At 44.2% G+C, this 24,773-nt stretch overlaps 1 protein-coding gene across 1 annotated transcript in view; it reads left to right on the forward strand.

Moving 5' to 3' along the window:
* The first annotated feature begins 257 nt into the window (after positions 1-257).
* The window catches only part of SRPRB (SRP receptor subunit beta), a 94,518-nt gene continuing 70,002 nt past the window's right edge, over positions 258-24,773 (forward strand). Inside the window, exons 1-3 of the mRNA XM_085634231.1 lie at positions 258-568; positions 8,291-8,385; positions 13,196-13,273. Coding sequence (XP_085490357.1) covers positions 328-568; positions 8,291-8,385; positions 13,196-13,273 — 414 coding nt within the window. The 5' untranslated portion in view covers positions 258-327. The remainder of the gene's footprint in view (positions 569-8,290; positions 8,386-13,195; positions 13,274-24,773) is intronic.

The following is a 24,773-nucleotide window of genomic DNA, read 5'->3' on the forward strand; positions in this document are numbered from 1 at the left end:
TGTAAAATGTGATGAAAACAATTTTAGCTATATCGTTAAGACTTTTCAACTCATTATTTATACTTCGTGGAACACTCGAAGAATTGTTTCTGACGTAGTCTGCTTTCGCTTTCCATGAACTGTAAACCATCCCATGAGCCTCTTTTATACACGTAGATCTCGTGTCCATTTTTTGACACGTCCATGTACAGCTTGCGCACGCTCAGTGGGTTTTTTTCCTTTTCGTTTTGTGACGCTAACAGCGCATGCGTACATTTGTGACACTGTTCGGGAGTTCACGTGGCGCATGTGCGGTGGTGCAATACTTGTGTTCATTCTACAGTGAGCATGCGGAATGCTCCTTCTTCATCACAGCTTACTGGTTTATGTATCATCATGGTGTCTGAGGTGCATGGAGATGGACCCGGCCAGCAAAAGGTAGAGAGAGCTGGCCAGGGCTGGCAGGAGGCGAGCGACACCCTCCTGGGCTTCCGGCCATATGTGGAAAGTCTGAAGCGGGAAATCGGGGAACAGAACCAGACGCTGCTGTCTGTGCTAGCGGCACTGCTGTTAGTGCTAATCACCGTAGGTATGAAATGAGAAATGCACTTGCCTTACTTGGGAGGACTTCCAATTAGGTATTAGAATAAAATGTTAAAGGCTGCGTCAGTGTATTGGATGCAGGCGCGCAACACCCATTGGACTCACAGGGCTTCAGCCCCCCCCGTCGCGTGTGGCAGCCCGGGATGAGACACCTTCCCGGGCAAAAAAGCAGCCGCACCCGAGCACTTCACAGGTCTTTAAAAGACCATCTGCATGTTAATGAGGCCTCGCTGTTGTTTCACCCCTTTTAAGAGCCCCTGCAGCTCCACTCTGCCTATTGCTTAAAGTTCAGCCCCCCCCGAAATTTGGCTCTAGTTGCGCCTCTGATTGGATGAGAATAAGCTCTTACTAGGTGTGAGGGTTCATTAAAGTTTCTCATTGAAAACCCACCAAGGGCCCCCAGGTGACCCATTTCCACGTGTGAGTGACTCTTGCAGTCCAGGCGTTTTCGTTGCAGCTGGGATCTGTAGCCCTGTTAAACACATTATAAAACCAGGGGTAAAAGAACCTTGGACTGGATGAACTGCGTACGGATGCCACTAGAAAACCTGAGAGTTCTGCAAGCCTAGGAGGTATATGCTCTCAATCGTTATGGAGGGATTGGGCTATTTTATATTATATTAGGTGAGCTGGGCCTACGTGTTAAGTTGTGCGTTGCAAACAGGCGAAAGGTTCTTAAGAAGGAAAATTATACATAGTATATTTAAATACTGATCAAAGAGTAGTGCTTTTATTTTGCTTGGAAGCACAGCAACTATCGGTCGATCGAAGTGTTACAAAATGATCGGAACTATGATCTTGATTACATTGGAAGTGGGGGCAAACTGTGGGTAAGTGGGTTACCACATGGCTAAAAGTAACTAAATATTCGGTAACTATTTTGATGGCCTTTCGCCTACATGTAGCTGCACATATAATGTAATAGACACACCTTAGATGTATATAAGTGTAAGTTAAACTTGTGTGGGCAATTCATTGTTTTGGTAGAACGCTCATTTGGTTAATTTGATAACTTCATTTCACTGTGAGTGTGTAACTGTAGGGTTTGCTGATCAGAATCCTGGTTTGCACACTAGCGATTAGTGGCAAGTGTTTTTATAGTATTGATTAGTCCCAGTCTTTGACAGAAACACCGTGACTATCCAAGGCATTAGCTAAAAAATAGTCTGTTACACACATTATATAAGATAGGCTTCCACTGTTTAGAAAAAATGTATTGAGCGCAGTATAAGATTGTCTACCAGAAAATCTACAAAAAGATTCAAAAGTTCTTTTTAGGTCTCAGCTGTCTCGAAAAGAAGTGTTGTGTTTAATCTGTTAGGCTTTAGCCCACCCATAGGCTTACTATTTTGTTCGCTTAATCGTCTGTTTCATATTGTTTGTCCCCATTTGTCCATGGCATGCATGCTTCATGCCTCTTCTTGTTTTTAGTCCTCCCCTAGAGCATGGACCAAGTATTTGTGTCCATTCACTGCTTCCGTTTTAAGAGCTATTATTTTTATGCATGAGCACTCCACACGAGTGCTTGTGTATTTACAAGCTCCGTCTCTGGCCGTTGTTTGAAACAACCCCCAACTCTCCACGGTGCCACCCTCTCCTAAATAAATATGTATTTGAGAAAAATGGTATATCACCTCACTATAAATGTCTCGTCATTTCACATGCAAGAAAAGGTTTCTGATAAACGGACCCAATGATTTTGTTTCTTCCAGCCGCCGAACTTAAAATTAAAATGCACACTCCCTACAGAGATGGTCCACAAGAAGGGAGCTAAATGACCAGCAGAAAACCACAACTACTCTCATTTTCAATAGTTGGCATACACTGAAAATGAATGTTTTGTGTTTCTCATAGAGCCCTCCCTAGTATTAAAGAACTTAAACTGAGAAAAAGCTGTTAAGAAGTTCTCAATTGTGAAGCTAAATATTTTTTATTTAAAAAAAAAATAAAAAGTTTCACTGCTATAACGAGTTGTGCAAGAGGACAGGGCAGGAAACTCATTCAAGACGAGCTTTTTGCTTTTCAACATTTATACAGCGCAAACTTGACTCAGATGTCTTGGAGCTCTTTACATGAGCACCAGTTACATTACACAAGGATGTATTTTTTTTTGGTTTTTAGGCACTGGGAGGTAAGTGATTTTACAGAAATCACAGGATGCTGAGCTGACACTCGAACCTGGTTCCCCATTCGGCAGCTCTAGCTGCAACACCACATCCTCTCCCCAGAGGATAGGGTTACTTGCCTCCTCCAACCCCCTGCGCTGTTGTAAATCATATACCACAGGGTCCTCTTCAACATGTCTTAAAGTAAGCAAGCATTGGCAAAACCGATAAGTCTCGCCTTTGGGACTTATTGGCTTGGACAATTGCTTTTTGCAGGACCGTGCAGCATCGGGACACACACTAGGCAGCTTCTTTAAAATTAGAAAAACATTGATAAAGCCAAAAGCTTTCTTATAGGAGAGACCTATTGATGTTGGCAGTGCTTGTTTTACTAGTACACAATCAGACGGTACCTAGTGAAAACGTTTATTTTTTTATTTTTATAAAAGGACACACTCCAGAACTGGCAACACCCTTACTGTATCTTTGAAAAAAGAATGACTGATATCATGAATTCATTGATTCAAATTCTTGTATCAATTATAGCTCATAGAGACTCCCAATCAGCTTTTTTCAAGTAGTAGGCACTGTTTCTTTTTCAGCTGTCTGTTCCTCCTATTACTTCATAGTACAAGAGACAACAGTCTTCTATTTCAGCCTGAGGCAACTAAAGGTCACACAAACTGGTCAAGAATGGCTGTTTGTTGACAAAACTCATAGGAACTGCTTAGGGTAAATTTAAAAACACTATTTTAGTAAGATTGGGTCTCATGTATAAATATGCTTTGCAAGTGCAAAAGAGTATTTTGTTACCTGCTAAATCACTTTTACTAGGCAGGAAAGCTTTTATGACTTGTCAAAGGGGGAATGATTCTTATTTCGAATCACAAATAGCAAGGGGTGTTTAAAAGTGTCGCCCTCCTATTTGGGAGTTACACTATTTTAGTAAGATTGGGTCTCATGTATAAATATGCTTTGCAAGTGCAAAAGAGTATTTTGTTACCTGCTAAATCACTTTTACTAGGCAGGAAAGCTTTTATGACTTGTCAAAGGGGGAATGATTCTTATTTCGAATCACAAATAGCAAGGGGTGTTTAAAAGTGTCGCCCTCCTATTTGGGAGTTGCATAACTTCACAAAAGTTCTGTGGTGCAGCCGCTCGGAGAAAAGAGACTGCACTCCAATCCAGGAGCACGCTCATTTCTCTCTAGATAGACGGACCTTCAGCTCCGTGATCAGCTGCTTCTGGCCCCTCTTAGACGTTCACACATCCTGCAGGGTTTGTGCACTCCTTCCCTCTCAGCAGGCAAGTTAGCTCTAAGGTGCTTCAAGACATGGAGACTACCCTTTTTCCAGGTCTTTCTCCAGGTGATGTCTCTTCATGTCTGGGAAGCAGGCTGTCGGGCAGACTCCAGCGCTCATTACACAGCAGTCCTCAGAGCAGTCTGTGGAGCACTCCCGTTATTGCTCATAGAGAACTTGACAACTGGAATAGCAAGCAGGTCAGCATCTCTCTACTTTTATACCATCAAAGGAGACGGGGATGTGGCTTCTCTGGATTCTCAGAAACAGTTCGTATTGGTTCAGTTTTCATGTGTCCAGTGAAAGGACCTAATTGAATTTCTAAAGGGAGCTTTGTTTCCTCATAACCCATTTCAGTAACTAAGTCTCCTCCCTTCAGCTATGTTACCATTGCACATCTGCTGTCTGGGAATGCAGCCTGGCCTCTATAGACCTCTAATACTCTGGCTTACTCATACATGCAATGCATGTACCATACATCACGCACATATGCACACGCATAGTGTGCCTTGGAATGTTGACGCTAAGACCTGGGTTAGCACATAGATGCACAACTTTACACGGGTGGGGCAGTAGGCAGAGAAAAAGGTCTAGTTTTTTTATTTTTTATTTTTGTTTCTTCAAAAATGTTTTCTTTGAAAAGATGTGTTTTTTGACAGCCAGGTTAAAGGATAACATAATAACAAAGGTTATCAATCAATGTTTTCTCTCCTCAGGTGAAAGTCTGAGTGTTAGACATTCTGACCTGTAATTGAAGCCTTTTTCCTAGGAACAGTGCTATAGTGTCACCCTGCAAGAAACAATACTTTACCCGTTAATGCCAATCCAGATTAAATTCAATATAGCATTCAACACTCCATTATTCTTTTAACTTTTTGCATGATTCTGACACAGACCCTATGTCCTCAACCTTTGAAACACCTCGAGTGACTGGGGATACATACAAATACCTACATAGCTATACTCAACGCAAAGGGCATATAATTGATGCATTGATCATCAAACAGGATCATGTCATAGTGAGAAGAGTATTGTGTGATTTGGGTTGCCCATTATCTAATTGATTTTATCATTGTCACTGCCCCCCTCACCACCCAAAATTCCCATAATGATGTGATCACAAGACTTTCACTCTATTATTTAAAAAAAACATTGTTCTATTGAATGGAATCAGCTAGCAAATTATAAGAAGTCATATAAAGTTATATTTCAGCTATATTCCAGTTATATGTTCAACATTCCATCCATCTTCTTCTTGTGTTGCATTTTTACCTTAAGTGGGAAGGGCAATGCTCAGACCTGGGTCCCCTGCTCGCTGTACCGCCAGTTTTAAGCTAGCCTGGCTGATGAGGGGTGATGCCCCAAAACCAGTCCCAGGATGCTTGTTTACCGGTCCAGGGAGGACCTGGCTGTCCTTTCGAGCTGGGTCAAGGCTGATCTGCATGTGGCTGGCTCCAAACTGGAATGGCGTGGCGGGCAAAACAACGATGAATTAAACCCAGGTCTGTGACTTGGGGGTGAATGTCTGATGATGTTAAACATTCCGTCCATCTTTTGTGTTGCACTTTCACTCTAAGTGGGAAAGGTATGCCCAGACTTGAGTCTCTTGCTAGCTACGCCACCAGTTTCAACCTAGCCTGGCTGATGAGGGGTGATGCCCCAAAACCGGTCGCAGAATGCTTGTTTTCCGGTACAAGGAGGACCTGGCCTGGCAGTTCGGGCTGGACTGTTCCCATGGGGAACAGGGTCAAGGCTGATCTACATATGGCTGGGACCAAACTGGAATGAGGTGGCAAGCAAAATAACAATAGATTAAACCCAGATCTGTGACTGGGGGGGCATGTTTGACAATTTTCAACATTCCGTCCATCATCTTTTTGTGTTAAATTCCAGATACCCTGGTTCTCATGCAAATGTTTGCTATCTTTAAAACTTCTGGAGTCCAAATCCAATACTTGAATCTAATACCACCTCATGGTTTAATATAGAATTCAGATTGTTGAAGCAAGATCTAGATTTGAATGTAAATGGAGGAAGCATAAGCACCAGGAAGGCAGCTTTGATTAATAAAAGGCAAGTGAGGTATATACAAATCCAATCAATTGCTAAAAGCCCTTTTTGGCAATACTATATCAAACAATCTGAAAGAATCTTGCATATAGTGCCAAACTGATCTGAAGGCATCTGGCAAAACATCAGCAGATTGAATGCTTTCTCCCAGCCTGCCCGCTTCATTTCATCTTTCTTCCTCCTGTATAACAGATATTGTAAGGATTCTTGGTACACTCAAGAAACGGGTATCTTACATCAGCTTGGCTGTTAAGGATATCCATTTGTGATTTTGCTCCATTTATTGATTAACCAATCCTAGGGCTTTGTACACCCAAATGTAATGACTTCATCAGAATACTCCTGATGAAAAAAACGAACTGAAAACTGTCAGTTGTTCCAACTTTAGTACTATCGGTCATGATGTAAATCAATGAGTAACACGTCAGGGGTCTGAAAGAGCACTGCTAGGACTTAGGAATTACACATAAGGATGGGCAGATGAGAGGACGAGCTGTCTTCTGGTCATTCCCCACTTGTCTGATACCTTTAATAAAGTTAATCATAGGATACTATTATACTGTTCAATAGGATTGTGACGGTGGTGCAAGCGGTGCCTTCGATCAACTGCTATAGATCCTCCTTCCAACATAGATCCCAGAGAGCGCACCTAGGACCATATCTTTTTTCACTGTTTACCCCTAAACGTGGGATTATGCAATGCTCAACCCTGTCTCTGGTCCTATGTAATATTTATACAACTTTTCTGTTTCACAGTTCACTTGCTCTTGATTTAACATATACACAGGTTTACATTTTGATCACTAAAAACAACCCATATTCTTCTTATGCTTTTCAGCACCATCTGGGCTGAATCCACATTTGGATGTATCAGATCCAAATTCATTTGAATAGTGGTAAAACAGAATTCTACACGTTTGGAGAAAAATCTATGGATAGCCTAAGAGTTTTCACTCTTACTCTTTTTCTGCACCATATACCTAGCCCATGTTCCACGGTTAAAACTTGGCATTTACTTTTTATTGCCGCATGACTTTAGATATCTAGAGACATAAAGTGTAATGTATCTGCTTCCAATAACTTGGAAAATTATCACAGATTGTTTCCTTACTTTCACCTTACGAGACAACTTTGGTAGTAGGGTCAATAATTTATTTGAAACTTGGCTACTTTAACATTTATATCTGCCTACCTGGCCGATGCGAAGTTTAAATTGCGTCAATACAATTTAAGGAATTTTACAATTGTGTTTATTACGTGAAATTAGGCCATGTCTTGCAATTAATACCATTTGCTGCAAAATATTACTTTAAGATTTTGGGAATAATGTGAACGGCCTAAATGCATGTGGCTGTTGCTCACACCGCTTTTGTTTTCTGCACATTTTTATTTCTTTCAGCAAAATGCACCCTCATGTCAAAAATTGATATGTGGACTCATTTCAGGCTAAAATATAGCACTAAACAACATTTGCATTTCATAAGGTTTTGCATACATTTTCACAAAATGTTATGTAATAACCGTGCTGCTTAATCAATACTTTTACAACACTGCTTCAGATGGTCAGAAATGCAGCCCTCTGTTCCATCTTAGTCTTAAATAGAGAGCTGAGGTTTCACAAGTAAGAAAAGATTCAGAATAACCTGCTGGATGAACAGATATCTTCAATCTAGCCTCTGTGCATTTAACCTTAGCATCAGGCCTTATTGTCTTACGCAGACTCTGCATGGTGACTTTTATTCATTTGTGATTGCTCCCAGAAACCATCTTGAATCTTATGCCGCGCATTGTTTTCCAGCAGCAGGTCCTTTTCTCTGGATGTCCATTCCTAATCGACTAAGAACGTGTCCTGCCTATTTAAGCTTTCCTGCCACTCTGAAAGCTTTCCCTTTCTAGATTTGTATAATACCTTACAAAGAGACCTCTACGAAGGTGGTGTGCACCTTAAGAGTGTTGGTATGCATTCATTATATATTGTGGTACCTTTTGCATTATCTTCCTATAGGGTTTATTCTTTTCCTAGTATCTTGGCATTCAAAAGCGGTATATCACAATTTCTTTCTCTAGGGAACGAAACAGTTTAACCTATTGTTCTGCTTCTCTGTGCTACACTGCCTTTCTGAGAATGTAATATATTTTTGTGATTGCCATGTTTGCTTTAGGTGTAACTCTGATCTGTACTGCTTTGATGTGTCGGGCATCTTCTAATCTTTTGCTTTCTCTTCCACCCAGTTCTGTGGAAAGTAGCCCGTAGCAGGAAGAGTACCAGGCGGTCAGTGCTGCTAGTAGGACTTTGTGACTCTGGGAAAACTCTTCTTTTCAGCAGGGTAAGGTTACTCCGTTTGCTCAGCAAGCAGCTTTTACCCATGCATGACTGACAAAGACTGTTTAGCGCATGTTTGATTTTCAAATTCACATCTACAGACCTGTGGCAAATACAGAAGTCCTTTTATGTGCCTAGATGGAAGCAACTAGAGTTTACAGTAGCATCCAAGTATTTACTAAAGGGTATCATTTCAGTAGCGTGTGTTTTGAATATAGTACAATAACTTTATATAAATGTTAAAGGCTAGCCAAGGGAATGCTAAACCTCTTAAGTGAGCGATCTGTAACCGAATGTTAGCTGCATTCATAAGTTTCAGAATGTGTGAGGTTTGAAATCTGATGTTTAATATGGTAGCAAGACTTTCCTTCAGGTTAAGATTTTGGAGCAACACGTGCTTATTCACTATGTTGCCCCTGATAAATGCTTCCTAGACCCCTATAAGCTGGTTTGGTTGACCTATTGTATTTTCAGTTTATTGAGCAAAGCAGAGTTTCTTGTATAGGCCAGTTACAAGTGTATATACTACTTGTTTTCTTAGGATATCATCTTACAATAACTAGTATATTTTAAGTGTTCTCTTTTTAGGCAGTCGTCAGTAAATGGTATTGTTTCTTGAAACTTGGGTTAGTGTTGTGATCTGTACAGGATGACACTTGTAGCCATGTTGTAGGTTTCAAAGCCTTCTTTATTGTACCAGTTCCAGATCACTTCAGACAAGGTTCAGCCACGTACCAGCTTCATCATAAGCCAATCTTAGGCCCTTATTACAGCCTCTAAGTCAGCCCATGTAACAGCCCATATCACGGCCCCACCAGGAGCAGCCTGCCTAGCTGCTCAGCCCATCTCCAACTGTCATCACTCACCCACACAGGCACCCAGGCATTCCATTCATCACAGTCACACCAACATTCCGTTACCATCTCTCACTCTGGCTGAGCAGCTAGGAAGACCTAGGCTAATTACAATTAAGTAAAACTCAGGATATAACATTATCCCTTTCCTTTTAAAATGAAAACAAAGTTTACATTACTACAGCAAAGTACTATACACAAAACAAACCGTAGTATTCATAACTCAAGGATGCAACCAAAAGTAACACATCACTAAAGCAAGAACAAGGCAAATAAAGAAAAGATAGGCAAAAACGACATATCATAGAAAACATGCATCAACATCACCCATCCTCCCTCATGAAGATTATTACACCATATAACAACGCGGACTAACACTGCGTACTTTGGGGAAGACTTAAACTGTCAAACTAGCAGTGACCCCATCCTTCCCCCTGAACATTTGAAATACATGTAGTGAAAGGTGAAAACACCTGACGACAAACACCCGAGGCCAGAAACAGACAACAAGGCTGAACCAACACTACACATACACATGTACCACAATATGGACCACATAGAGGGTACACACAGTGAGGCGCCGGGCGACTTACACACGACCACAACTGAAGCGCAGGGCGACTTACACAGGACAACACGTGATGCACAAGGCGACTTACACACACAACAACATCTGAAGCGCAGGGCGACTTACACAGGACAACATGTGACGCGCAGGGCGACTTACACACATACAACATCTGAAGCGCAGGGCGACTTACACAGAACAACACGTGAAGCGCAGGACGACTTACACACAACACAAAGAAGTGGGAAACCACCCACCAAGACCATAACCACCCTCACATAAGAGAAACTGTGGCATACACAAACAATGTACCCTTGTACATATATCAGTAATAACACCCACTGGTAAAAAGATGATAATCCATATACCTACCCCCATGTAGAGGACACTAAGTGGGACCAAAACCCAACCTCACCCCTATTCCTAAGGGATGAACTGTGATGACCACCCACCATGAGACTAAGGTGTCCCATCTAACAACAGCATAAAACAACTGTGACATCACGACATAAAATGAACACTGTAACACATCACTAAACTATACCCAACGCCGGTGAGCGACCTCTCACCCGAGTGCTAAACTAGGCATAATGTTCTTGTTCCTCAACTTTGAAATTTTCACTTGTGCTATTTTGACTCTGAAAAGCTTAAAATGACCGCACTAAAACTAAAGAAACAGAACACATCATTACTCCCTTGACAAACCGGCCAGTGTTACACCATAACTGCTGGACTCCTAAAGATATCACGTTTCTGCATCGACAAAGTACTATGCCACTGAAATGTGTCTCCTGCCTTAGAAGTTTACCGGCAAATACAAAGTTCGGTGAAATAGACAGACCTCCTTGTAGAGTCGACGTAAATTTGACCGTCCTCCAACAAACACCGATGAATCCATCACGAAAATCTCGCATTGTCCCCAGCTTGCCAGGCGTCATAAGAAAACTTTATTGATAATGCCTAAGAGCCACAGAGAAAATGCACTCACGAAGTGGAGCGCGTCTAACCGCAAGATGGCGGCACACTTTTAATACGTCGTACCGGATGGCTCCCGGCGTTGCTGTGCTGCAGAGCGTCCATCGGCAGCTGACCGTGCCTCAGGGAACAGGACGTAACCACGTTGCCATGGAGACAAATACGCAAGGTAAGAGAGCCCGTGCAGAGAATGGCTCGTGCCTCCGTTTCTTTTCAAATTGAGCATGGCGGTTAAATGGGCATTAGCGCAGTTCCAACGGACACATGTCCAAATCGTATAAAACTTTGTTGGACAAATAACTCCATTTACACAATGCCGATTTGCTTGCCACAAAATTAAAGTCACAAAGTTTCAGAGGAGAACCAAACGGAGAAACTCATAAGTTGTGCTGTCATTCACAACAGATGCCTCTTAAACCAAACATAAACACAGAGCACATTCTCGCTCCGTAAAGGAATTAGGCTTGTTAATTGCAACTTCTCCATTTGAGCAGTGACTGCAGCAGATTGTAGTGACCTCCAGATCCAGGGCAAACACAAAGTAGTATACACTAGACGATGACTGCTTTACTGAACATGAAGATGTGGTTAAAACTGCAAAGCCTCAATCGAATCTGACTAGGACATACACACGTTGCCAACTTAAAATGTCCATGTGTGCCACTTTTGCACGCAGACCCTGGAACATCTTGATCCATACAGACCAAATGGTCTTGAGAAATAGAAAGATACTTTGTGCACTATCTTTTGAAATGCACTTCTTGACACCAAAGCAGAAGTCTTATCATCACCACATCTCTCCTGTGTAGCACCTGTGAATTTACTTCACTGAGTTGGACCACAACTCACATCTTGAACAGCCACTCTCCTTTTCTTCACTGAGTTGGACCACAACTCACATCTTGAACAGCCACTCTCCTTTACTTCACTGAGTTGGACCACAACTCACATCTTGAACGGCCACCGGATACATCCATACGGCAGATTTAAAAGGAAGTGGTAGGGTGACAAGCAGTCATTTCACACCCTAACATACAGACCATACCTTTGGTCACGTCCATGGAGTAAGATCAGGCAGGTCACAGATTGGGGCCGTCCGATGACTGGACACTGGTGGGGCCGGCTTGCCTTTTACTCCATACTGTTACATGTACATTTCTTTTTTTCTTTGTAGTTGCGCTGGTTCTCACAGTTTCTTTGTAGTTGCGCTGGTTCACAGTTTCTTTGTGGTTCCTTGGTTTCTGTTCAGTCCTTGAGTACGCTTGGGTCCAGCCCGCTCGTCGCCAAAATTAATATGTTGTGATCTGTACAGGAGGACACTTGTAGCCATGTTGTAGGTTTCAAAGCCTTCTTTATTGTACCAGTTCCAGATCACTTCAGACAAGGTTCAGCCACGTACCAGCTTCATCATAAGCCAATCTTAGGCCCTTGTTACAGCCTCTAAGTCAGCCCATGTAACAGCCCATATCACGGCCCCACCAGGAGCAGCCTGCCTAGCTGCTCAGCCCATCTCCAACTGTCATCACTCACCCACACAGGCACCCAGGCATTCCATTCATCACAGTCACACCAACATTCCGTTACCATCTCTCACTCTGGCTGAGCAGCTAGGAAGACCTAGGCTAATTACAATTAAGTAAAACTCAGGATATAACAGTTAGTGTTCTCTAGATTGGTCAACATTTGGATTCTGTATCGCCTCTAACGTTACGCTTTAGAATGTGGAAAGATACATGTGTGATTGTTGATGTATTTTCAACAGTGGCTTGTTTATGCATTCTCTGCATACAGTTTACTTGTTTCCTTGCACATTTTATCACCTCCTTTGACTTAATGTGCATAAATAGGGCTTTCAGATAATATCCTTCTTTTGCATTTATTTCATTATGATCTTACTTATTCCAATGTCCGGATTCTTAATCTGTGTATTTTTGATACATGGTATTTACCTTATTTGTGAGGCTTTTACAACATGTCACTGTATTTGGTTGTATCCTGTAATCAAGCCTATATGTGCTGTTTGTTGTATGTTTGATCATAGAGAGCTTCTCTTGGTTGAGTAAAAACATTCTTCTGATAAGCCTCATATTGACCACCCTTATGCTCTGTTGTCTATTATTCTGTGACATTAGAGGAGTGTAGTGCCCAACCGGAGTCATATGATGCTATTGAACCATGAGGGGTGGGGGCTGATATTCTCTTAGATTGCTTGAGTGAGATAGCTATGACTGAAATACTGAGATACCCTTTGCTTGGATTTACTCAGAAATATGTACTCATTCAGAGGGTTTCACAGCCTACATCTACTTTTTGAAGTCTGTAGAAAGTTGTTTTCATTACCTTGGAGGAAGCTTGTGCTGCACGAGTTAAGTATACATTTCCATGTTAATCCACACCCTTGTTTCTTTGTCTTTCAGCTGCTAACTGGAAAATTTGGACTCACCCAGACTTCCGTCATAGAGAATTCAGCACTGTATCATGTCAAGAATGACAAGGTGAAACATTGATTAATAAAACATTTCTATTATTGCTGGTTAGTCATTTGGTAGACTCTTCTGCTTAGTTAATTTACTTTGCTTTGAGCTGTTTTCTGATATCGCGCATGCAATCCACACATTTTCCACTTGTGGTCTTTCATTTTTTTATACTGATGAGTTCACATTTTCTTCTAACCTTCTTGGGTGATCTTTTAAGATGTCTGGGCTGCTGTAAAATCTTTCTCTAGTTGTGCAGAAGAAGACCACAGTTAAATCAGTGGTTTGCACTATTTTAATGGTTCAGGAGAGATGCTGGACATACAGCTGTTTTATGTTTTGCTTTGAGTGAACTTTGGCAGAGGAGTGGGTGATTGCGGGGAGCAAAGAGGGGGTTTCCTGATCTCTATTCAGGGCTAGTTTGCATAAAATTCTGAAATCTTGACCTAATGGTCCAATTTGTCTGGCTTTGCCATTTTCTCCAAGCTTACAAATAGCAAATCTTAAAATTAATCTTAGAAATAATAGGATTTTATGTACTAATGCTGAGATTTAGAAGCCCATTCCTGATTCCCAAAGGCTTCAACCATACTGCAGCTAAACATGCTTTCAAACATTTTTCACATGTGCTGGTCCCCTAACCTTTGGATTAGATGTTTTTCATATTGTGACCATTCCATAGTTTAGGAATAGAATATTCATGAATATATTTCTTTACATAGCAACCATTTCCCAAAACCCCACAAAGGTCTAAGTGGGGAATGAGCACCAACATTCCCCATTGCATTGAAAGGTTGAGGCAGTGAAAGACCTTCTAGGAAAGAACAATTTAAGAAAATACTTCTGATGTCTTTATGCATAAGCAGGGTTGCAGAATTAATTATTTGCTTTCTCAAGGGACGAGATGCTGCAGAAATGCACTTGTCCTATAAAACAATCTCTTCCGTTTTTGTGCCATGGTGTAAGGTGGCAAATTATGGCAGCATTCACTCTGATTATGCCAGGCCTTGTATAGTATCAGGTTTTGGATTCCAATAGGGGTCTGATTTGTTGCCTTTTCATAAATGTGCTCACAGAGGTTAATAGTTGACAGGAAAAGATAGCTTTTGAGTCTGTGCCCAACCACATGTTTAAGGGTATTCATCAACTTCTCTCAAATCTCTTTCCACATCGGAAAATTACCCATGGACATGGAAGGAGTAAAACCTTCTCCAGCTTGTGGTACAAGGGGTGTTAAGGAGAGGGCTTTAATGAAAGTAAGTTTATAATCGGCCAGCAGATTTTCACATTATCAAATATACATATTGGCTCATGTAAAAATTACATTCATAAACGTTTATTAGAATAGTTTCCAGGCCAACTTCTGTTAACCTTGTTTTTTTTAAGGCCACATTTATTTCATTTATACAGTGGCGCCATCCAACATTACAAGCAGTAAGAACTGAGCATTCAGAATCACAACAATACACAAGACGACCCTGCCAGAAGCCAGTCTTTTCATGAGGACCGTCCATAGTAACACCACCACTTCCCCCACACGTTATCATGCTTATTAGGACATCCCTCATAAATCGTTTTTTCTTGCTGTGCGCACCAGTCGACTCTTGTTTGCCACAGCTGTATGCGAGGGTGGGTGTAGGTTGCTTCCACAGTCTGGCAATGTCCCTTTTGGCTACCTGACCGACCTCCCCTATAAAGAGCCTTTATGATTGTGGACCCCCCAGCCTCTCCACAAGTCTCAGCACCACAGCTTGGGGACCCAATTCGATCAGGCGCCCCAGAAATGCTGAGATCTCCTGCTCCACCCCACCCCAGAAGGATCGTATCGCTGGGCAGTCCCATGCCATATGAAAAAAAACCTTAGCGGGGAGTGCGCAACATGCGATAGGTAGGTAGTGTGTAGGTAATTCACCTGTACCATATGCAGGCGTGTGAATATTGCCAATTTCTTAGGAGCCAGGCACCCCTTACTCCAGTCATCATCTAGCTCACCCACCAAGCACCCTCCCCCCGCCCCCCCGCCCCCCCCCCCCCCTCCATTTCAGCCCAAGGGAATCAAAGCTATCTCGGGCATGGATAATCAGGGAGCAGTAGATCTGAGATATCGCTCCCTTCCCTAGGCGCCTCATTAAAAACTTGGCCTCGACGGGGCTGTATTCTAGAAGCTGGGTGTCCGTGGGAAGATTTGATCTCAGGGCGTGATTCGGCTGAAGAAAGTGGAAAAGTCGAGTGTTAGCTAGAGCGTATTGATCTTTTAATTCTTGAAAGGACATCCGGTTACCACCTTTGAAGATCTCTCCCATATGCTTTTTTCCTATTCGGTCCCACTGGAGAAGCCCTCTAGGTTGAAGAGCAGCCCAAGCCATGTGCCCTTACACAGGGGATCAGTTCCGTCAAACATAGTCCCACGGAATAAGGTGGAACACTGCTCTCCAGCAAAGCACCGCCACTTGTGTACATGAGGGCATTCTCTGGGGCAATCTGCCCACATAGAGCTGGCCAAGGAACCCCTCAAAACCCATCAAGTGAAGTTCCAAGCGGTAGGCCGGGTCACCCGACCTCTGCTAAACCATACATTGATTGGCTCTAACTGTGCTGCCAGGTAGTACACATAGATGTCCAACACCCCCAGACCGGTGTTAAAGATAGATTTCTGTGCTAAAAGTGGTGAGTTTGGAGGACTGAGAGCGGCACCACCTTTGGGGTATGGGATACGGGAAGTTTGCTAAGACATACAAATAGTGGGGGTGACACATCATCTTAAAGATTGTGCTGCGCCCCATGGGGTTTAGAGGCAGGCTATTCCAATGGCATAAAATCCCATTCACCCGGACTTGAGCCATTGGGTTGTTGTAGAGGTGATGGACCATTCTGCGGAACGTTGTTCCCAAACCTGCTCGCAGGAGTACCGCCTCCACGAAATCCTAGGAGACCATGTCAAAGGCCTTATAAAAGTCCCAAAGGAGAAGGACCAAAGTGCCATCCAGAGCCTGTGCCTGGGAGAGAGTTGTCTGCACTCAGCGGTTTCAGTGACATGTGCTTCTGACCAGCATGAACCCACATTGATCTGGGTGAATGAGATGTGATAGGGTGCGGTTCTGCAAAGCCGCCAGAACTTTAGCAAAGATCTTAATGACTGCATTAATAAGCGAGATTGGACGGTAGGAGAACGGATCCAGCGTCAGGCCCTCCTTGGGGATGACAATAATGGTGGCTCATTCTAGGTTGGGGGGGAACAATCCCCGTTGTATCGTGTCTGTCTAGAAGTTCAGCAGATGTGGTGTTAAAATGGTACAGAATTTATAATATTCAATGAGGTAGCTGTCTGAACCTGAGGTCTTCCAGATTGAAATCCAGATATGACTTGGTCGACCTCTTCCTCAGTCAGAGGCTGGTCCAATTTATGGGCCAAGGAATGTGGAATACAGGGCAGTGAAATATCTCAGAGAATAGGTTTCTCTATATCCGAATGGGGTGTAGGACATTGTGTGTAGAGGTCTTGGCAGAATGTTGCAAAGACCTGAGCGTTTGCAGGAGATCACCATCTGAGTCTCTAACGGCGGGCATCACTCTCTGGTGGTGACATTGCGAGTCACCAGTCAGTACAATAATTTACCAGACTTGTCCCCAGGCTCAAACTCTTTGGGTCGAGGTCCTCCAGCATTGCTTTGCCTCTTCAAGGGAAGCCTTCCGCAGCTTGGGTTACGCTAGCACCAGGAGACGTTAAGTCTGCTCTGTGCCAGATTGTTGGGAGCGGCACTCCAACTCAAGTATTTAAACTTCTAGGTTGGTCACCTGCTCTTGTTACAGAGGCTCTCTCTGCCTCACATAGCCCTTGAACAGTCCTCTTATGAAGGGTTTGCTCGATGCCCACAGCATTGTCCTCAATGAGAGCCTTCATTAGCCTGAAAGAAGGCCTGTAACTCCTCCTCTACGAAAGAGGCACATTCAGGAGCCTTCAGATGCCATGCACTAAATATCCAGATATGATGTAGAGTCTTTGGGTGGGCGCCCCATTCCGCCAGTAGGGGGGCATGGTCAGATATACCACGAGGGAGGATTCGGATGGAACGCAGAGAGAGGAGATCCATCGCTGGCAGAAACAGCAAATCAATCTGAGATTCTGTATTGTGAGATGCGGGCTGTTGTGTGAACGCCCGTAGTGATGGGTGCCAAGAACGCCATGCATCACATAGGCCCATAGAGTCAGCCCAGGTCAATAAACATGCTGAGCGAGTCCAACGGCCAGGGCGGGGTGCAGCTAAGGTGTCCCTCTAGGGGTCCGGGACAGAATTAAAATCGCCTCCCACCACGGTGGTTCCTGGGCTAAGGGCCACCAGTAAGAATCTGAGTGCCTGGAGGTTGGACTGCAGCAGCTGTGGGGGGAAATAACACCAGATGAAGTTGTACTGTCTAGCAGCCATATAGCCCTCAACCCCCTACATTCCTCCCCTGCGGATCCTCATGTAGTTTGGTTACTGTCAATGGACGGGACTTGTGCAACAGGAGGGCCACTGCCCTGGAGCCTCTAGCAAAGCCAGACTGGAAAAAACCCTATCGTACTCGATTCGACCCGGATAGGGGGGAGTGGTTGCCTAATAGGTAGGTTTCCTGCAACAGGACTACATCTGGCTTGTATCATTTGATATAGCGCAGTACAACACATCTCTTGATATGGTCTAAATGACCATTAGTATTCCAAGAGAGTATCGGGGATCATGTGAGTATGCGGTGTGATAGCGATGCAACATTTGGGGACTCGCAGAGGACCTGACTCACCCCTTCATGGAAACCCCAAGCACTGCAATAAAAATCTGCCTTACGGCATTAGTTGGCAGACTGAGTAAAAACCTGAATAGCAATAACGAAGTTAGAACAAAAGAACAATCCTATCTGGACAAACATGTCACTCCTCCCACCCCATACTTTTTCCTGTGATGCATCTGTCGCCCAAAACTGAGGCATAGCTGTACCAAGAAAATCCTCCAGGGGCGGGCTCAGCGATGTGCCAATCTCCTGTCAAACAGTCCTCGGCCCCCGAGATCATGAGCACCTCCTCCTGGATTTTTTTGTTTTGGGGGGGGGATGTGGGGGTGTCTCTATATCCTGGCTCTCCCCCAGCTTGGTAAGTCTCATCGATCTTCCCTCGATGGCCCATTCCCAGGCATGCTCCGTAGTGTCAAAGAAACTGAAAGGAGGACTGAACACTGACCTTGAGGCGGGCAGAGAAGACAATTCTATAGCGGAGGTTGAGAACACTGCGTTTCTGTTTCGCTTTCTTGAATGATTGTCACCACTGTAGCACCGCTCCGGTGTAATCTGGGAGAATCAGTGCCCTGGAATTCAGGTGTTGGAGACCTGGGTGGTTCCGGGCTTCACACAAGATTGCGTCTTGGAAGAGCATAATTTGTAGTATCACTGGTCGAGGTGGAGTTCCTGTTGGAGGTTTGTGGGTGAGGAACCAATGTACCCTCTCAAAGACATAAACACAAAAGTGGTACAGTGGCAACTTATGAGCAAACTACATAGTGTACTCTATGCCCGAATTTGTTTGGCCCAGTACACGAATCCAGATTTTGGGGGTGACTAAGACTAGGTCTCCTAGCTGGGAAAGGTCATCCTTCATGGAAGAGGAAACCTCGCACTCTTAGTAGTGTCATGCTTCATCATCGGAATCCTCTTCCCACCCTGGTAGGACAATGCCACCAAGGTGGACTCAATCTCCTCGAAGACTGTACCGGAAGGAGAGAGTTCTTAAATCTTACTAGACAACTCTGGAAAAAAAGAAGGGTTCCAGATTGAATACCTTAGTGTTCCTAGGATAATACCTTTATTTGGCAGGACACTAGGTATGATTAAAACACCTAATCTAAATGAGTAATTGGAAATTACTGACTCGCACCCATTTCATGTCTGCCAACATGTTTCTGCCCATTTTTGTTAGCCTAAAAGGTCTGGAGCATTCTTCAGGGCATCTGGGTCACTATTGGTAGATTATGTGTTTGTACTAGTCACTAACTTTAAATGTTCCTGAGTTTGAGGCTACCTTATTAGATAACTCTGGTTAGTCCTACCTAATACTTGATAAGCAGGAACTAATTTGGAATTGTATTCAGGAAAATAAATTAAAATTAACACCAATTAGTATATGGTGGCATTTCTAAAAATACCTGAAAACAACCAGGAGACCTCAAGGCTTATGGATATGGTTATGGGATAATAGCCGTGATCATGCAGGTGCTCTCTTTTGGCATTCTCCTGACTCTGGAGAACTCTGTGTGAACTATAGTATTAAGACCAAGGGGCCATCTTAAGCCTATCATTAGGCTATATCATTATAAACTCTTTCATTTTTGGAGCTAATTCTTCTGTTTCTTTCCCTATGTTTTAGAGGATACCAACATACAGACATATTATGGCTTTTTTATAGGTCATAGATATCTTTGACTCTGAACTTTTTTTTTAAACTTGTTTTTATTAAACACTGCATCAAAGGATATCGATAACATTGTCATGCACATACATTTACATCTCAAAAGTTGTTTTTTGTTGCAATAAGTTAATTACATGACTTTTTCTTCGCCCTCACTACACGTGAGTCGAATTGCTTTAAGAAACAGTGCATTTTGAATTGAATAATGACCTTAATCATAAAATCAATAAAACGGGAGCAACAATTGAAAAGAACCATAATCTCCCTTCTCTGTCCATTCCACCCCCTCTCCCCCCAGCAGCGACCGGCAATTACCACTATTTCCTGAAAAGAGTAATCTGGCATTGTACATGAGACTGGTTTAAAATTCGTGTAAATATGGTGTGAGGGCACTTACATTGTTGCTGCATTAGATAGCGATGTGGGCCGGGTGGATGGTGAACTATGTGTGCTTTCATTCTCGCTTTGAGTTGTTGCTATGGGCACTGCAGTTAACATTTGGCCCCAATCTAAGAGGTCACTCTCTGCATTCTCGTCTGTTCGTACTGCTCTAAGGCGGCACTCCTCTGCCACACCCCACTCACGCAGATCCTCTCTCCATCTATCCCAAGTGAGGAAGGGAGGGGCTCAGGATGAATCCAGTGGATCACTATCGATCTTTTTTCTAGGACGAATCCTAACAATCCAAATTTGTATCTCATCCTAGTATCCTTCTTTGGTGTTTGGAGTATACCCAGGATGCATTGTTTTATGGAGGTTTCAATTCACACCGTTGTTGCCGTATGAAGAGATTGCACCTACTAGGTCCAATACTGCTGTAGGCGTAAGCAGCTCCGGGTCATATGTAGGAACGCGGCAGGGTCCATGACGCATCGCGGGCATGAAGATGACGACCCTGGGGTGAACTGTGCACGGCGTTGTGGGGTCAGATATGTGGGGTGTAAATAATAAAACTAAGTGTGAACCACGCGTTGCTTGTAGCTTCGGCTACCTGTGCCAGCGCTCTCCTCCCATTCGCCACCAGGCAGCAGGACTGGCAGATCCTCATCCCACCTCGCTCTAATCACGGTTGGGTTGGATTCCCGATCCTCCTTTAATGCTTTGTAGATGCGCGCGATATGAGCCCTGCTGGAGCCTGGGTCCAGCATAGTCATCCATGTACAGGACTAAATACTCTAATTGTAATCTGTCATTTTAGTGATCATAATCAGCTTATGACGTCTAACATATCGGGCTGCCTTTAATCTGGTGATAGTTGCACGATTTCGCCATGAGCAGTTTTCGGCGTCTTCTGCCCTTGCGTCGAGGGTCGCAACTGATGCTATTAACTTGAACACTTGATTTTTGAGTGTAGTTACTTCATCTACAGTCGTGGAGATCAGTGTCTGTTACTCTATCCACCACTTTTCATAGGTCTTGCCACAACAGCGAGAAATCCGACCAGAGGCCATCAACCTTGTTCTCCACCGCCTCCCGCGGGTCTTGGATTGCCTAGAGGATCATGCTGAAATCCGCGTGGATTGTCTCATGGCCAAGGGGGTGGGGCTCAGCGGTCTCTGTCTCTCTAGTACTCGATGGGGTAACAGTATACTGGTCCATTTTAGTTTGGGACGATGTGTGTGGAGGAGGCTTACCGCATCCTATCCTTGATTGAACTCCGGTGAAGATCGACAGGAGACCAGTACGGTGGGGTCAGGCATGCTTGCCCAAGGGCAGCACGAACAGCCCGCCCGTAGGCCCACCCCCCAGTCCCAGGGGCCCGTCTTACCACAGCGGCCAGGCACAGAGACCGGATGCAAAGTCGGACCCCAACAGAAGGGGTTCCTAGCACACCAACCTGCTTGCCTGTAGGCAGCATGTGCAGTCAGCGGTGCCTGGTGTGAAATCCAAACGAAGGGGGCTTCTGCAAGTCGGTGTGTAGCTCGGGCAGCACGTTCACAGATACCCCAAGCAGTTTTTCACCCATAGAGATGTAGGAGTGGAGCAATGGGGTCACACCCCCAAGGAGTTCTGTGCACCCAGGGTATTGAGACAGTTAAGTGTGGTCCATTGGGCTGTTCTGTGCACAGGGATGAGCGGGTGTGATGTACCCGTAGAATACTCAACCCCACCTCATCCAGGGTTCCGGTCCCCACTAGAATGTGATGCCACTAATGATCCTCCATTAAGCCGTTGGAGGAGTATGTCAGCGAAGGAGCTTGAGTAGGCTTCTTCACTGACAAACCTAAGGAGAGGGTACTCCATCGCTGCTGCGATAGAGAACCTTCTTTGCTAATTCTAAATCACCTCCATAGTGACCAAATGCTTAAATAAATAATTTTTTTGTAATTTCCTGTGTTCAAAAAAAGAAAAGCGTCTAACTGGCCAAAATCATATTCCAGAAAACTTCCAGCTATTTTGCATCACATTACTTGAAAAACCTTCTAACCGTATGACATCAGATTACCATGAGACTACTTAAATGCGCCACTTTCTATGTTGGTTTCTTTGGTACACTGTTAACTTTGAGCCCCAGCACAATTTCCCCCGCTTCCTCCCTTCCCTCAGGTCTTGTACCTTTTGACCTGGAAGGAGCAAAGTGACAACACCACCCCGGTTTCCATGGTGGTCCTTCTCCAAGTAGTTTTCTCTGCTTCCCAGCTTTTTATGTTGTTTCTGTTGCTTTCCCACTGGGGGGAGATGAGAGCAGATCGGAAATCCATGGCTGTATGGACATTTAGGAACTAACCAGAAGTAGGAAAGTGGTACCAAGATGTTACTCAGATTGGAAGGGTTCTAGGGGCTTCGTCTTGGAAGTGTGACACTGTTTTGTTGTTGCTATGTGGCCCCTCAATAAGGGTGCCCAGCTCCCCTGCTGTTCTGCTTGAGTATGTGGAGTCCTTTAATGCTGCTCTGGGGAGTGCGGGGTAAGCCTCAGGAGACACAGAAGGCGATAGTGTCTGAACTTTTTCCCCCCTATCCCTTAAAGTTTAGGAGGATTCCAAGGCTTATCTTCCTGGCTCTCACCTGCACAAGTCTACTAGGGATCCTTTGCTGTGGTCACTCTACTCTCCTGCTCCACTTAGGGGTCATCAGGATATGTGCCCACCCCTCCTTTTTGCTGGCAGACAGAGTGTTCCACTATATACGGAGCACTTTGTAGGAGTGTGTGGGCCACGATGGCGGATATGTGCAAAATACCCACACCGTTTCTGAAGTCCTCCCAGGGTTATCACCAGCCACTGAGCTGCTCTGTAATACCACACTTTTATTACCTAATTTTGTATTTCCTCTTCAGTGGACTCCAATAACTGCAATACCTCAGGAGGTGCTCCTACGTTTAATAAGAGCGGCATATCTGAGCTTAGCTCTCTTAAACAGTCTGGTGGTGGTGGTGGCAGTAAGTTATTATTCAAGGCTACAGGCCTTTTTAACGGCATCTCTGATGGGAGAGAACTGTGTCTGCTGTAAAGGTCTGCCCAGTCTCACATCATGTGTGTGTGTTTGTTTTTGAACGCATGTGCGGAAATGGGTTTTATTTTGTCTGGAGAATGAATACAAATTGGTAAGCTTCTATTTGGGATACTGTGCAGCAGTACAATATGATGGAGTGATCTCAAGGCACCCCATCTGTGTTTGAAATAGGTTTTGATTGAGCACTTTTAATTATGCCTCACCCTGCCCCGTTATAATGTTTGCCTGCCAGCCAAGACTTCACAGATGAACCATTCTGACTCAACTATAAACAAGCCTTGGCATAGCCCATAGTCTCACCTTTTAGCTGCCACTGAAGACCTATTGGCTTTGCAAATGTTTGTTGTTGATGTTAGCCAGTTGAAGCATTAATGCCCTGCGCTACCTCAACCACTTTGGAATGCATTACTCATTACTGCATATTAAATGTAGCCCAGCATGAGTAGATTAAGTGATTTGCCCCAAATCACAAGATGTTGAGACAACACTGAAACAGGTTCCCGAGTTCCATAGTCGACAACTCTGACCTTTACTCCACAAGAATGTGAGTGCATGGCTAAATAAGGAGAGAGGTGCACTGAACTACACAGATTTTCTTTTCCGACAGATGTGAAACCTAATTGTGCGTGGAACAATTTAAATCGGAAAATAACAGTAACAACAAAATGTGTAGCTCACTGCTTTTCTTGCAATGCTCAGTGACAACATTCAGAACCATGGCGTGGAAATAAAGACTGAGAGGAGCACCGAGCCAGAGAAAAGTGTGTTGACATGAGGGAGAAGGAGATACTGTGAGCAAGTGGTTCCCTCGCTTTTTTTTTTTTTTTCAAAATTTTTATTGAAACAATAAATCAGATACAAGCATGGGCCTACAACCACCAGGGCCGGCCGCTAGATTCAGAAATGATCGTACATTAGTTAAAGCAGTAGGCGACACCTGGGGCCCAGCCCCGTAAATGGCTCAGGATAGCTCGAGAGAAGCAGGAGACATACATTTAACATAAATAACAACAAAAAAAAACAAAAGGCGAGGCATACAGGCAGAAAACGTGGGCCAGGCTACATCCGGGGGACTTTTACTCCAAGACTTCAATTAGCTATCAACAGGAGGGAGTATTGAAAGATCGGGGGGGGTAACGGGAAAGGAACATCCATATATGCGATTATACAATCAGTTACGAGGAACCATCAAGGGTCAGGGGGACAAAGCAATATCGGTGTCCACTAGGGGGGGCGTACAGATACCCCCACGATATACGTTCCATTGCCCCCAAATTCTACCCCATGCCCCGGGCTTACCGCGGGCCACATATACAGTCTTCTCCCTGAACATACACCAGTCCATGTTTTCCTTCCATACTGACACGGTGGGTGGCCGCTGGGAGCCCCAAAGCTGCGCTATATCCCTCTTGGCAATCATGTAGCCCAGGGCCGCCCACCGAGTCTGCGCCGCGTTATAATCATTGGGCTCCCACACATTCAAGACACAGCGACGCACCTCCGGCAGCAGCTCCACCCCGGTGACTTGCCCCATGACCCCATGAACACGACGCCAGTATTCCGCCACCTCCCGGCACTCCCAAAGGATATGGAGAAAGGTGGCACTGAGCCCACACCCCCGCCTGCAGAGCCCAT

Source organism: Triturus cristatus, chromosome 11 (assembly GCF_964204655.1).
Source record: "Triturus cristatus chromosome 11, aTriCri1.1, whole genome shotgun sequence".
NCBI lineage: Eukaryota > Metazoa > Chordata > Amphibia > Caudata > Salamandridae > Triturus > Triturus cristatus.